The sequence below is a fragment of the Leucopleurus acutus genome (genome assembly GCF_964270905.1).
Source record: "Leucopleurus acutus genome assembly, chromosome: 5".
In the NCBI taxonomy this organism is placed as follows: Eukaryota; Metazoa; Chordata; class Mammalia; order Artiodactyla; family Delphinidae; genus Leucopleurus; species Leucopleurus acutus.
This window is the reverse complement of record NC_139147.1, coordinates 65,546,022-65,559,876: the sequence shown is the minus strand read 5'-3', so window position 1 is coordinate 65,559,876 and position 13,855 is coordinate 65,546,022. Positions and strand designations below refer to the sequence as shown.

Genomic DNA, 13,855 nt, shown 5'->3' with positions numbered 1-13,855 from the left:
AGTGCCTGCCAGCAGGAGAAGCAAAAACTGAAGTATTTTTAGTTCTTGGAGTTCTGGAATTTGGCAAGGGCAAGGCGGGCACAAGACAGGGAGTCCCACCTCCAAGGGACCCTGAGGTCTCCTCCGAGATGGGACCTAGGCCGGTGGGGAGGGAAGACCGCTCTGAGGTGGGGACAGTCAGCCCAGAGTGGAATGGGAGCACACGGGGCCAAGCTCAAAAGGGCACCTGGAAGTAGAACTGGCAAGAACAATAGGTCTGATGTCTGCTCTGTGGTTTCTTAAATTGGGGGATGACAGGATGAAGAGAAAGCTGGAGGGAAAAAGAGATGGGATGGAGTAGAAATGTGAGCGGGAGGCAGGTGGGAACGAATGTTACAAAAATTTTCACCTCAAATAAAACGTGGATTTGAAATGTTAAACATCACTCTTGTTATCATCCATAAGATAGAGAAAAATGAAATTTCCTAAGATGGAAAATAAATAGATGAAATGAACTCTGAAAGCCTGAGTTACAGCTGCTTGGGGCACCTCACTTTTCCTCCCCCTGAAGGAAGTTTATTCCTAGACTAGGGTCCAATTTTTTCTCAACAGCAACAATAGAAACAGCAAAAAGGACACACGCTTTGAATATGGCTCGAGATTCTTCTTCCTTTCTCAGTCTGGAACTTACTATAAACCTCATCCAGGAAGGTAGGTGGCTCAGGCTTCAACCTTGTTCCCTTTGTTCTTCTCTCCAGAATGTTGATCCTGCCATACTGTTTTACACCTCGACACCTTTGCTTATATTGTTCCCTCTGTCTGCAATATCGCCCCTTCAGGCAGAGACTACTTAGATTCCACTCATCGTAGAAGATCTAGCTCCTCTGAGTCAGAACTGATGATATCCACTTCCTCCTGTGGTTTGTGTGAGGCTCAGCAGAGGATGTGTCCATCCCCTGCGTGGGATTGTGAGCCCCTACAGGGACAGATAATGCCTGCTCATCCCTGTGTCCCAGCTGACCCCGTGCCTGGTGCATGGAAACTGCTTAGTAAATGCTGATGTCCATCTATTCCTCCACTCTCACAATCACCACCCTATTCCCTTCATTCACATTATTAATATCTATGGAGCCAACCATATGCTGTGGGGGAAACAAGACTGTGGTAGCTTGAGTAATGGTGCCTCAAAAATGTCCAGGTCCTTATTCCTGGCATCTGTAAATGTTGCCTCATATAGCTAAAGGGGATTTTGCAGATGTGATCAAACTAAGGATCTTGAGATGAGGACATTATTTTGAATTATCTCATGTAGTCACAAGGTCTTTATAAGAGAGAGGCAGGAGATCAGACAGAAGGCCATATGAGGATGCGCCAGAGGGAGCAAAGATTCTTCCTGAGAGCCTCCAGAAGGGAACCAGCCCCGTAGACACCTAACACACAGGTGAACAGAGAAAGGTCAGTCTTCAAGGAGCTCATTTTCTTTCTACTCAAGGAAGGAGACAACTTAGGAAACCATGACAGTCGTTGGAGATGAGACGTAATAAAGGTCTAAACTTCACCATCCTGATCACCTTCTCAATATACTCCTGTGTATAAGCTTCCAGCTTCAAATGGAGCACTGAGAAATGAACACAGACTCCCTATCTGATTCAACCTGTGAAGAGTGCAGTGTGGATCCCTTGATCCACACCCTCTACAGCCTAAGATGCTGTTCATACAGCTTAAAATTGAGCCAGATACACCTCATTCAGTCAACTGTCAAAATGCAATTGTGGAGCAAAGAAATAGGCACATGTGAAATGTCATACAGGCCAGCTAAAACCCCGGCTTTACACTGTTCCATCAATGACAGAAACAGACTCATTTTCCAGATTTATAACTCTCCTGAAATACAGATGGAAAGTAGAAGGTTGGATGGCGGTCACTATGATTATAGCCTTTCGCCAGAACCCATAACCCTCATTTTATTTCTTTCCAGTTTTGCTTTTAAATTGTTTTCTTTTTCTGATTACTACAGAAATGTACAATTTAGAAAGTTTACCACATTCCCACCCCAGAAATCTATATCAACAGATATGAATCTTAAAACCAGCATTTTAATGCATTCAACCAAAGAAAATAAATAATTATGTGTATATAAGAGAATTAAAGAAAAAAAACAGAAAGAAGGAAACCCCTAGGGATATATGGGAGACTTGGAATATTTGTTCTCATCTCCTTCTCAACTTCCTTGTCTGTAGCATTACTCAGGAACCACATTCTGAGTAATGAGGCTGAAACAGGATAAGATTTCTAATCACCAAGGAAATAAGAACCACAGTTAACACTTATGGAAGGTTAACTAAATTCCAGGCAGTGCACTAGTTTATTTAATCCTCATAATGACCCTGTGTGATAGGCACTATTATTCTCACAATCCTCACTTTATAGATGAGGAAACGGAGGCACAGAGAGGTTTGGTAGCTTGTCCATGGTCACACAGCTAGCATGGGGTAGAGCTGAGATTTGAACCAAGGCAGACTATCAGCATAAAAGCCACATACTAGCCACTTTGCCACAGGCACTGCTTCTCAGAGAGGTTAATTGATTTCACTAAACTGCATCTATTAAGGCAGGATACCAAACTACCAGGCTTTATGAAGATTATGTTTTTAAATAAGGAGTGGAACAAAAGGGCTTTATGAAAAATTCAATGAATCAAGATACCACATTCCCATAATAATTTAAAGAGATTTTTTCCCCCTCAATTTAAGTAGTAAAAATACACGTTCACTGTTGAAATTTGGGGCAATATAAAAACTATAACGAAAAAAAATCATGTGGTTTCACTTAGCTGCTTCTTTTTACAAGCTAGTCAAAGTGAGATCAGTAGGCCAAAGATATCACAATCGCCTGGAGCTCATCTTCAAAATGTAGATCCCTAGGCCCCATCTCAGACCTCCAAGAGCAGAATCTCCGAGGGACTGGCCTAAAACACTGACCTGCAACGGCACTTTACAGCTTGCAGCCCTAAAAACTGTAGAACTCATTCTGTGGGATCGTGTGTTCTCCACAGACCCAGATACTACTGGACCTATGCAAATGCCCATTTGAAACTTTTATTAGATGTCCATCTTGTTTCAAGGAGTCCAAATGGGAACTTAAGGAGTATTTCTAATACTCCTTAGAGTGTACTAAAATTTAACCAATATTTCTCAAATTCTGAAATTAAATTTTAAATGAAATGAAATTTTAAAAGTAAACACTCCAGTTTTAGTCATCCTGATGCCCCAGTAAAGTTTGAGTATCATTGCCAGAGCCTTAAAGAGAGGCCCAGAACTCTTGGACCCATAATTCAGAACTCATACTCTCCCCTCCCGCCTGCCCCCAGAACAGCCTCCCCCCTTTCCTTTCTGAAACCAAGTTGACTTTAGGAGCAGTAAAAAAAGGGGAACTGAGGAAACCAAGTCTCACTGGAGAGTCAGGCTTGGGTAAGGGAAAACAGGTTACTGGATGGATATATTTTCCTGACCTTCAGCTGCAGGCTCTGTGTCCAGGGTCCAACAGTTATAATGCAGCCCCTGAGAGCCCTCGAGTGGGGTTTGTGCCCTCAGCTCTGAGCCGGATTCAGAGCCCTGCATCCAGCTTTGCTTTTCCAGAAAGCAAAATGGCTTCTCTCCACTAACACCAGGCCCATACTCTAGCTATTAGCCAAACAAAGGATTTTCCAAATATGGACCCGAGAAGCATGTGCACTTTGAAGGCCACAATGAAGCTTAAATAGCTAAAACATATTAAAAAGAAAGCCAATAACTGACGCCAAAAAGCGTGAGTCCTTAAAGAACAGAACAGCAAGACAAAAGCCAGAAAGAAGAACAAAAATATGCATTGTAGGGGAGGGGCAATAGGGAGGTGTAGATTTATATGGAAGAGTTGACATCATTGTTTCCCAATAATACTCAACATGCAGGAAACAGATGGGAAAGCAGTGGTGGAAGGGGCTACTTATGGTAACAGGGCATGCTCTCTGTTTAGAATCCTGCCATTTGGAACCTCAACGTTTCACTTTGAAAAACTGGGGATGGGAACTCCATTGCCAGCAGTTTTATTAAAGTTGAACTAAATCCTGCTGAACTTATCACCTTGGCAATGCATGGGTAAATGCAGCTCTGCATATCAGACCCTGATTTACTGCCGGCATGACTGCAGCTGTTTGGGTCCAGAGGAGACAAAGCTAGGAAAGCGGAATTTAATGTCGGACAGACATGGTTTGACTTCTGGTTCTCCCAGTTCCTAGCTGGGTGATGTTAGGCAAGTTGCTTAATCTCTCTGAGTTGGTTTTCATATATAAAATGGGGGAGGGGGAAGATCCCTGGTGGCCTAGTGGTTAGGATTCCGAGCTTTCACTGCCATGGCCCAGGTTCAATCCCTGGTTGGGGAACTGAGATCCCGCAAGCTGTGTGGTACAGCCAAAAGTAAATAAAATTAAAAATAACAATAAAATAAAGTGGGGGGGGCAAAAGAGAACTTTCCACATGCAGTGGGGAGAGATTGAGGCTGCACATTTATGCACATGTAGATTTAATCAAGAAACATACTTAGGGTGGTCAGTTGACATCATTTTAAAAGTTTTATGTTTTAACAGAATCTCCCGTTCCCCTGCTCTTGGGCCAGGCGCAGACACAGCCAGGCCAACTGCCACACCTGTGATCAGCTACAGTGCCTTCTCCCGACAGTAGGATCACTCTCCTGCCACTGAAGACAGCTTCTGTCACCCCGGCCAAGGGTGCAGCCAAAAGGGTTGCAGGCTTGGAGGTCCCCCCCCTCCAAGCCTGGCCATTACAAGTCACTGTCAACTACCTTTCCCACAGTTTAAGCATCTTCTCCCCCGGGGCTCAGGAGGGTGTGACCAATTACAAGCATCAGGCAAAACCATGTGGTTTCCTGTCTGTAGAAACCAACCACTCTATATCTCTGTCATTCCTCACGGGTCAGATGATGTTTATTGTTTTATTGATTTATTCCCCCCCTTACAAACAATCCACTCATAGTTCTCTTTCACTCGGTTGCCTTGAATGTTAGCATCTCCCGCTCGCACCTTCTGTAGAACCCTCATTTCATTCTTGGTACTCTTGGTTATTTTCCTGTCTTACGCAACCCACTAGGCTGACAGCAACTTGAGAGCATCTTTGTAAACCCCAGAGTGTCCAGCATATTAGAGTCCCATTAAATATTTGTTGCATTGAATTGAAAGCCCCGTACAAGATGGTTTCTGAATAAAACCATGAAAAGAGCCAGAGAAAGAAATATGCATAATTACACAAATTAGCTCAATTCACGAAGGCTATAGATTTATTTAGTTTGCCAGCCTCCTACTTTTTATGTCAGACTGTTTTCTGCTGTATGTAACAGCAAGAGCTGGTATAAGGTGCTTTTGGGGAGGGTGACATTCACCCCTCTCCCTCTGGGGGGTGGCGGCGAGGGGGCCCCCAGAGGCATACTGGGTCAGCATCAGGCCATGGGCATGGCACCAGGGCATGGTATGCATGAGCCAGGCTTGAACTAGAACAAAGAGTGCCTGAGACTCGATCCCAGAAACTCAGTTGGTTCTGGGGCCCCGCCAAGAATGTGATTCATACCAAGGAGTGAGTGGTGAGGCACTAGGGATAGTCAGTGTTTCTGGGGCACCCCGTGCAAAGCCTGGGTCCATTTCTAACTGGGAGTAGCTATGCGCCCTTGTGGGGAACCTTGAACAATCTTGGATTCCTGCTGTTCCAGCATATCAGCAATGTCCCAGGTCCTGAGCTTCCTAGAAGGGCTCTAACTCTGGCTTCCTGAGGAGGAAACAGGGTCCATCAATCATCTGCTGTGTGTTAGCCTCAGGGAGGCCAGCGAGCTACCCAATCTGCATGAGCTGCCCAAGGCCACCCGCCTTTAACCGAGCTCAGCGTCCACTTGCAAACACAAAGCCAGTGAGAAAACAGAATATCAGGTAGAATGAGGATCAAACTGGGTGCCTCTGACTCTAAGGCAAGTTCCAGGAGGGAAGGAGGATTGCGGCTGCAGTAGGCAGGGAGGGGCCTGGGAGGAAAAGGTAGGGGACTTGAAAGTTACTAGGTGGGGTTAGAGTACGTGTGTGTGAAAAGCTCCTGACAGAGGGTGAAGTGCTATGCAAACGTTAGCTGTTATTATTACTATTCTCCATCTAGGCTGGGGGAAGAACAACGCAAGGGAGAAAAGGCTACTTTTTGCAGGTTAGTTCTTTTTTCTTTTGACAAAACTGTAACATAAATGTCAAATTATGAAATATGCTATTTTGGGAGATTGTGTTTGTGCCTAAGACAGGCTTGGCTTTGGGAGTCACACTAGATCTGGATTTAAATCTTGCCTCTCTTATCTCTACAATCTTGGCAAGTGATTTAACCTCTTGGATCTCAGTTTTCTCCTCTGTAAAAAGGGTAAAAATGCCCAATTCTTACAGATTTCGAAAATATTACTTTGTACGTATAAAGTGACTGGCACATAGTAAGCAATGAATGCAGACTGTAACTCTACAATTAAAAATAACAAGCAGGTGTGGTTTGGGGCTCAGCTTTCATTTCTGGGTCGCTTCTCTCCTTCCAAGACACCCCCCCCTTCCTCCCCCTTCCTTTAGCAGCCTAATGTTCTCAGCTTTCTCTATCAAAAGCTGCTCTTAAAAAAATCTAGCACCAATATCTGTCTCTTCTGATTTGAAGTCATCATGCTTTCTCAGGGGTCCCTTATTTTAAGGCTTACCTAAAACTGCATACTGGGGGGAAGATTAGCGGGACGGTGGGGGGCTGCTATCTAGACACCTAAAGTTCCATCAGGCTGTGGCTCCACCTCAATTGGGACTCAAGGACAGTCCTCTGAGGGAGGAACACCAAAACCTAGTAAACTGAAGGGTGACATTTGTGTTGGGGCATAGAGAGAAACAGAAAATCAGGTGGGAATGCACCTGTAAGCAAAAAGAAAATTAAATCTGAAGTGTGACAAGTGGGTAAATGCCACTTTGGCTTCAATACAGGGCAAGCAATGAGTGAAAAAGAAAACAAAATAGAAAATTGAAAGAGCTAGTAGCGCCATGTTCCTGGGCCTCAAAACTGGGGTGAAGGAACCAGACCAAGGAAAGTGGAGACCTGAGACCCAGAAGGTGCGGGTTGGGGGGGGAGGGGCGAGGCGGGGAGGTGCCTAGCAGCTCACACTGACTAGCCTGTTCTGGAGGAAATAAGCACTGGGGGTCCCAACCAGAGGGTCTATCACTACTTTGTTCCAATATCTAATGGAAGAGGAGTTGGGGGGCACTTCTTATCCCCAGACTGAGTCCTGGACCTCTCAGCCCTGTCCTCCTCTCCCACCCTCTGCCACGGAATCCCAGGAAACTTTCTGCAGGGAGGTGACCCCCAGGAACAATCGGTCCCTAGCAAGTGCTTCAGAACTGCCTTGGTCAGTCAGCTTCTGGAATTTACAACGTGTTCTCCCCTCATCCCCACTCCCACAGGAAAAGGTTTCCAGGCTAGCCCACAGAGGCCTAATGGATTAAGGGGGGAAATAAAAAGAATGTATCAAAAACTACAGCTCTGATGGCATTGGGGAGCTTATCCACCACTTACAGCATCATCTATGGGAAAACGTGTTCCCAGTTCCAACTTGTTTCCCTCTGCCCCAGCAGATGGTCCACTGGGCTCTAGGGCAGGTCTGGGGCTACCTTAGCAGTCCCAAGGCCTGGGCCTCCAGCGGCTGGAAGGCATCTGGGCAGCTGCCAGTGGGGGTGGTAGGGGTGGAAGAAGGGCGAGGCTATGCCTGTCCTCAAGGGGCTCCTGGCAGAGGTCTGGAGACTGGGCAGGAGGGAGGGGTGTGGGTAGGTGGAATGGCTGTTTCCATCCTCTGGGTGGGTTGTTTATCATATCCAGACCATGCAGAGTCAGTTACAGTTTGGCTTCATGCAATCAGTCAGCTTGCTCCAGGTTTAAAAGCCTTAATTCTCCTCTTTTAGTTCTTCCTGTTTCACTGTGGGAGCCCAGATCTCGGGATGCCCCTCTGAACTCAAGCCCATGAGGTGGCTGTTCTGTCTGCACAAACTCCACCTCCAGGACCTGACTTCTCTTTCAGTTCCCTGAAGGTCCGGGAGTGGCTGGGTACCTTTCTCAGATCTTTCTGAGGGCCCTTGAGTTTCAGGTTGACATTTTGCTCTCCCACCACTGTACACTGATGGTCCACTCCCCAGAGGCTCTGGGAAATCCCTCCGTGAACTCTCCATTCAGCGGGACAACTAATCTGCTTCCTGTCCCTCTTGGTGCTTAATTAACCCATCTGACCATATCATTTACTCGCTTCATCGGAGCCCTCATGCATTCAGTCATGGATGTGGTTATGCTAGGGCAAGTCCAGGGTGTTATGATAACAACAGCTACATTTAGAGCTTACCTTACGCATACCCTCTGCTAAGTGCTTTGCCCATAGTAACTCATTTCTCTTCACACCAGTCCTCTTATCCTCAGTTCACAAATGAGGAAAGTGAGACCCAGAGGGGGTAAGTAACTTGCTCCAGGGTCACTCAGCTGGGAACAGGCAAAGTTAGGATTCTACCCCAGGCTGTAGGCTTCCAGAACTCTTAATGGGAGCCCCCAGCAGGGGGCACCTGACTTGGGAGGATCAGGGAAGGTTTCCAGAAGCAGCTGAGACCCAAAGGATGAAGAATTAGCTAGGAAAGGTGTGAAAACGATGCCAGGCAAGACGCTGGGAAGGAGACCACTAACCCAAAGAGGATGCCCCTGCCATTCAATGTTAAATCTTCTCGTGAACAGAAAAATATTCACCTTCCTTGCTAACACTTTGCTCCTGTTTATGTTTGGATTTTTTGTCTATTTAATTGAAGACAAAAGCTTTTGCATTTTCTCCTTCAGTCATGACAGCTAACTTCAAAGCTTAATTGAGCCATTGGTTTCTGAAAGTTTGTTCACATCCCTTAGACTGTAAATTTCTTGAGTCTGGAGTGCCTGTTTCTTTCTCTCCCACCGTACCTCCACAGCGCCTTATACTGGTTTCTTAAATAAGCGAATAAACAAAGTGAGAGAATGACTTAGCTTCAGAAATGTAGAATAGCTATGCCTCAAAGTTCCCATTGCCCTATCCTTGTTCTTTGAAATGCTGGGGCCATCTTACTCTCATCAAGCTTAAAATTATATTTTGTAATGGGTGTTTATTCGTTATGAACCTTTTGTAATCCCTCGATTCAAATACATATATATTTTTTCTTTTCAACCTGATAAGAACTAGAAAAAAACCTTCAGGAATAAGGTTCTTATCAAACATTCAGAGGGTACATTCTGAATAGTCAAGGCCGCTTATCCAGGGAGAAAATGATCTGTAAACCTCTGCACTATAAGCAGTGGTTCTCAACTCTTCCTGCATTCCAGAATCATCTAGGAAGCTTTTTTTTTTTTTCTCGGTACGCGGGCCTCTCACTGTTGTGGCCTCTCCTGTTGCGGAGCACAGGCTCCGGACATGCAGGCTCAGTGGCCATGGCTCACGGGTCCAGCTGCTCCGCGGCATGTGGGATCTTCCCGGACCAGGGCACGAACCTGCATCCCCTGCATCGGCAGGTGGACTCTCAACCACTGTGCCACCAGGGAAGCCCTCTAGGAAGCTTTTAAAACATACCCATGCCTGGGTACCAAGAGATTCTGATTTAATTGTTCTGAGAGGGGGCCTGGACATGAACTTTTTTTTCATGCTCCCCAAGTGATTCTATCGTGCTACCATCATGGCATACCATTGCATGGACAATTATCCCTTTTTACCAGGGAGTGAGTCAAATGGCAGAGATTGTTGGGAAGGGTGAGGAAGTCCTCAGCCCTTAGAGTGGGACCAGCACGGAGGCAGAAGATAGCTTTCCTGTAATGCTCTCTTACTGGTCCCTTGACTCCTGGCCCCAGCATTTTCAAGCACTGTGGGAAGACCCAGAGCACTTGATTCAGAGGGGAGAGGTAGGAAATGGTCTGGGATGCACTCTGGCCTCACGGGGCTTCACCCACAGCCTCCCAACTGCAGGTGACACGATGATGTGGTTTTCATCACACAGCTGCAAGCAAGGGTCTTCGTATTCAGGGGTCAAAAAGAAGAAAAAGAAAGCTGTACTATTTTCAGCATCAGCAGTGAGGAAGTGATGATCTTCTCCCTCTATTCCAGACAGGAAGAGAAAGTTCTCTGGTTCCCGGGGGAGAGCTAGGGGTTGGGGCAGCAGCCACCATGCTGGAGGGGAAGGGAAAGAAACACTGGCTAAGTTGGCCAGGAGCAACTTCATGCCATTCTTGGGTGATCTCACCAGCCTGGAGAAAAGTGGCCAAAGAAGCAAAAGGGGGAAATTGGCCATTCGTATCAACCCTATGTGCAGCTTGGGACGACCAACAGCAGAGCCTGAACATGGCATCTGTGTGGCTGCCTGAAGAAACTGTATACACGATTTGTGTGTGTGTGTGTGTGTGTTTCTAAGGAAAGGTTTCTGCTTTTCATCAGCTTCCTAAAGATTAAGGACAACACTGGCTCTGAGCAACGTCTGCGCTAAGTTAAACACCTATTTGTCACCCTGCCTCATTAGATTTGTCCAGTTGAAGGTAGCAGGACTGGGTTACAGCAATTGGCAGAAGTGGATGACATTTTTCCTCTGTGCTCAGTCCGGGGGTATAAATTCCTCATGTTCAGGTGGTCTGAGCACAGCTAATTGTCACCAGCTTTGCCTTGTACCCCAGCTCAGAGATTTCCCTCCCTCCCCAAACACATGGGTTCTCTTGGATTCCCCACATCTCTGTTCTTTCCTTCTGCCCTTGTGTTCCCAGATCTGAATCCACTTTTCTGCCTCATTTTATCCTTGACCTCCAAAGCTGAGTAACTGGGATGTCAGTCTTGTGAGGCCCTCCCCAGCCTTCTAGATCCTAGTTACCATGCTGACTTGTCACCCTCAGGATTCTGGGCTGAACTTCCAAGGTGGTGAGCAAAGGGGCACTACCCAGGTCAGTTTTTCCTCCCTGGGGGCAGAGTCCAGGCCTTGTCTATTAACCAATACATGTTTCAGAAAGTCCATGAGGAGGACACATTGTTTTAGAGAAAACATTAGCACTGACTCTATTTATTGATGCTACACTAAAAGAAAAATAAGAGACAACTGCTTAACTAGTTTTAGATGTGGGAAAAAAGAAATCCTAATTATTCTCATTTATATAAGCTGCTTATTATGCCTGCCTAATTCCTACGTGGCACAATAATGGTATATGGATCATTAAGTGGGTCAATTTCCTTCTGTTTCAAAGGAACTTTATTCAGGTATGTCAGTCTTGAAAGTTTGCTGATTCTGGGGCAGGACTGTCTGCTTTCAATTAACGGGAAAAAAAATCATTAGAGGAGAATGTTGGCCTAGACAAGGATGCCAGGGAGGGGAGGGGAGGCTAGTGGGCCAGAGCCCTCTGCGTCCCTCATGATTGACTGTATGACCTTAGGCCGGTCACTTTACCTCTCCTGGCTTCCCTCCCTTCTCCCCAGGGCAGGAAGAGCACGGGGTACTGGTTTCAATTTTTTTTTCTTTAAGAGTAGCCCCTTTTCTTTTTTTTCCTGAACAAAACATATATAAAAACCCAAAATATAAATCAGGTGAAAGAGGAACCGTTTAAAGCTGCCTTTGAGGAGTCTTCACAGAACCCTAGGATTCCTTGCTCATCCTAGGATCTGTGACATTCATTGTAAGAATGAGTCAGGACTGATAAGCACCTCCATGCAACTCTCAGCTTTGGAGTGAGGGCCCAGAAGAGCACCCACTTGGTGAAAGGTGGTATCCACGAGCATTCATAAGTGAACATGGACATAAACCTGAAGGCCCCCTGCAAAAACAGGTGGAGGAGAACCATTTCATTCTGAACTTCTGAGGGTAGTGATTAAGATGCATAGTTGGAGTTCTCTCACACTCAAAACAACTCAACCTAAGGATGTTATTTCAAATCTACCTCTCCAGATTGTTGGAGAGGATTACATGAATTGACTCAGTTGTGTCCCAGTTTCAAAAGAGGCAGTTTTGAAACCTGTGGTCCCCCAAGCTGTAAAATACTAAGCCATCTGTCCTAATGACATGGCAGCCCCTGAACTCAAGGACACCACAGGAATATCACACCACTGCAAATTACTAGGTGGTGCTAAGTCCTTAAAAAAATGAAATAGAAACAAAAGCACTGCTCTGTTTTTGAGATGCACATTTGATATGAGCTAATCAAATAGTTTTTGAGATTATTTTCCTGGAGGTAGAGTTATTCTGCAGTTAGCCCTTCAGTTTCCCCCCTTTGTTGTATCTATCTATGTATAAACACAAGGCCCATATAGTGGACTTTTTTCTCCCTCACTGAAATTTCTGAAGACAAGGCCTTTTTGTCACGGGTAAGTGCAGGGCCAGTCAACCTTAACAAAAGCAGTCATTTAATGCTCAATTTCCTCAACTTTCCTTTGATTAAAAACTTCTCACTTCAAATGCTGGTACTGTATTATAGGTTGTTTTCTTTCGCCCTCCCCCCCCCAACAAACGTTTAATGAGTTGTCTCTACCCTGGAGGATTCCCTTTTTTTTCCCCAATCCGACCTTGAAAACATAGAGGCTCTCCTTTTCATGTACAGACCCTAAACTATTTTAAAATCAAGGCCCTCTGACCTTTTTACAACACTCTTCTTGTCAGACACACCAAACGCTAATCTGAAAACCAAGAGGAGGTAGAGGGTCTGAGGGGTTGGGAAGGGGAGGGAGGGAGCTACTATATATTTGGCATCAGTTCAGAAATTCAGAAAATGTTTGTGCAACCACTCCCCCGGCCAGGATCCACCGCACCCCCGTCTTCCAGCACATTAATAAAAAAAGATGTGAGCGGATGAAATCGGAGAGCCCGGGAGGGACACCTAAGGCGGTCATAATTACGTACCCAGAGAATCCCACTGAACACCACACCACAGATCGAGGCCTCCTCCCTCCCCTCCGACATCCAAAGTTTGGGAACAGGACCTCTCAAGCCCCCCACCCCCAAGCCCCAGAGGTGGCCAGTTAAACGTGTAGCAGCACCGGCGCACCGCCCATTAATGGCTTGGGTGACACAAACGGAAGGGCTGACACAACCTCTGCACGTCGGGGTGGCAGCGTTACGCACCTTAAGAATCATGTATGTTTAAAAAAAAAAAAAGCACAGTGAGCGCTCAGGCCTGGAATACATTAACTTGGGAATTGAAGGCAACACGCCCTACCAGAGTCCCTCTCTCTCTCTCTCAAACAAAAAGAAGCGGGGTGGGGCGTGGGGGGGGGGGAGGGAGGCGAAGGCACTTTACCATCCTGTCCTGAGCTTTCCAGATACTCCGTCAGGTCACAGCCAAAGGCGCTGGCGGCTCCCTTTCGTTTCAGCTTCTGCTTGGCACCCTTGTTCTTCATGAGTTAGTCCCAAAGAGGTTGCCCCTCCGTCTTCCCCTCCCCGCTGCTTGGCACCGCGCCTGCGATGGTCTCCGGGGGAGGTTAGATCAGTGGTTGCGGCGCGGCGCTGGGGGGCCGCATGGGCGTGGGGAAGAGCCTGGGCCCGGGGCAGCGCGCATGGAGCCCGCAGGGCGCGGAGCCCGGCGCGGGCGCGGAGCCTGAAATCCACGGCGCTCTCCTCCAGGGCCGCGGTACCGCAGGCCGTGTGGAGCTGGCAGCGGCGGGCCGGCGCGCTGGGAGTGTCACTTCCTCACTTGGAGTCCCAGGGACTTTCACGGGCTCCCGCGGTGTCTTCGGGTGTTCTCCTCCGCTTTGGAGGGAGGGCGAGCTCTCCGGTCCGTCTTCTAGAAGCCCGGGAGTGGCCGAGAGCGCGGGGAAGCCGGCGGCG

At 46.9% G+C, this 13,855-nt stretch overlaps 1 protein-coding gene across 1 annotated transcript in view; it reads right to left on the bottom strand.

Moving 5' to 3' along the window:
- Positions 1 to 13,596, bottom strand: part of ARHGAP31 (Rho GTPase activating protein 31) — a 108,320-nt gene extending 94,724 nt beyond the window's left edge. Inside the window, exon 1 of the mRNA XM_082839318.1 lies at positions 13,329 to 13,596. Coding sequence (XP_082695444.1) covers positions 13,329 to 13,428 — 100 coding nt within the window. The 5' untranslated portion in view covers positions 13,429 to 13,596. The remainder of the gene's footprint in view (positions 1 to 13,328) is intronic.
- Positions 13,597 to 13,855: the final 259 nt, after the last annotated feature.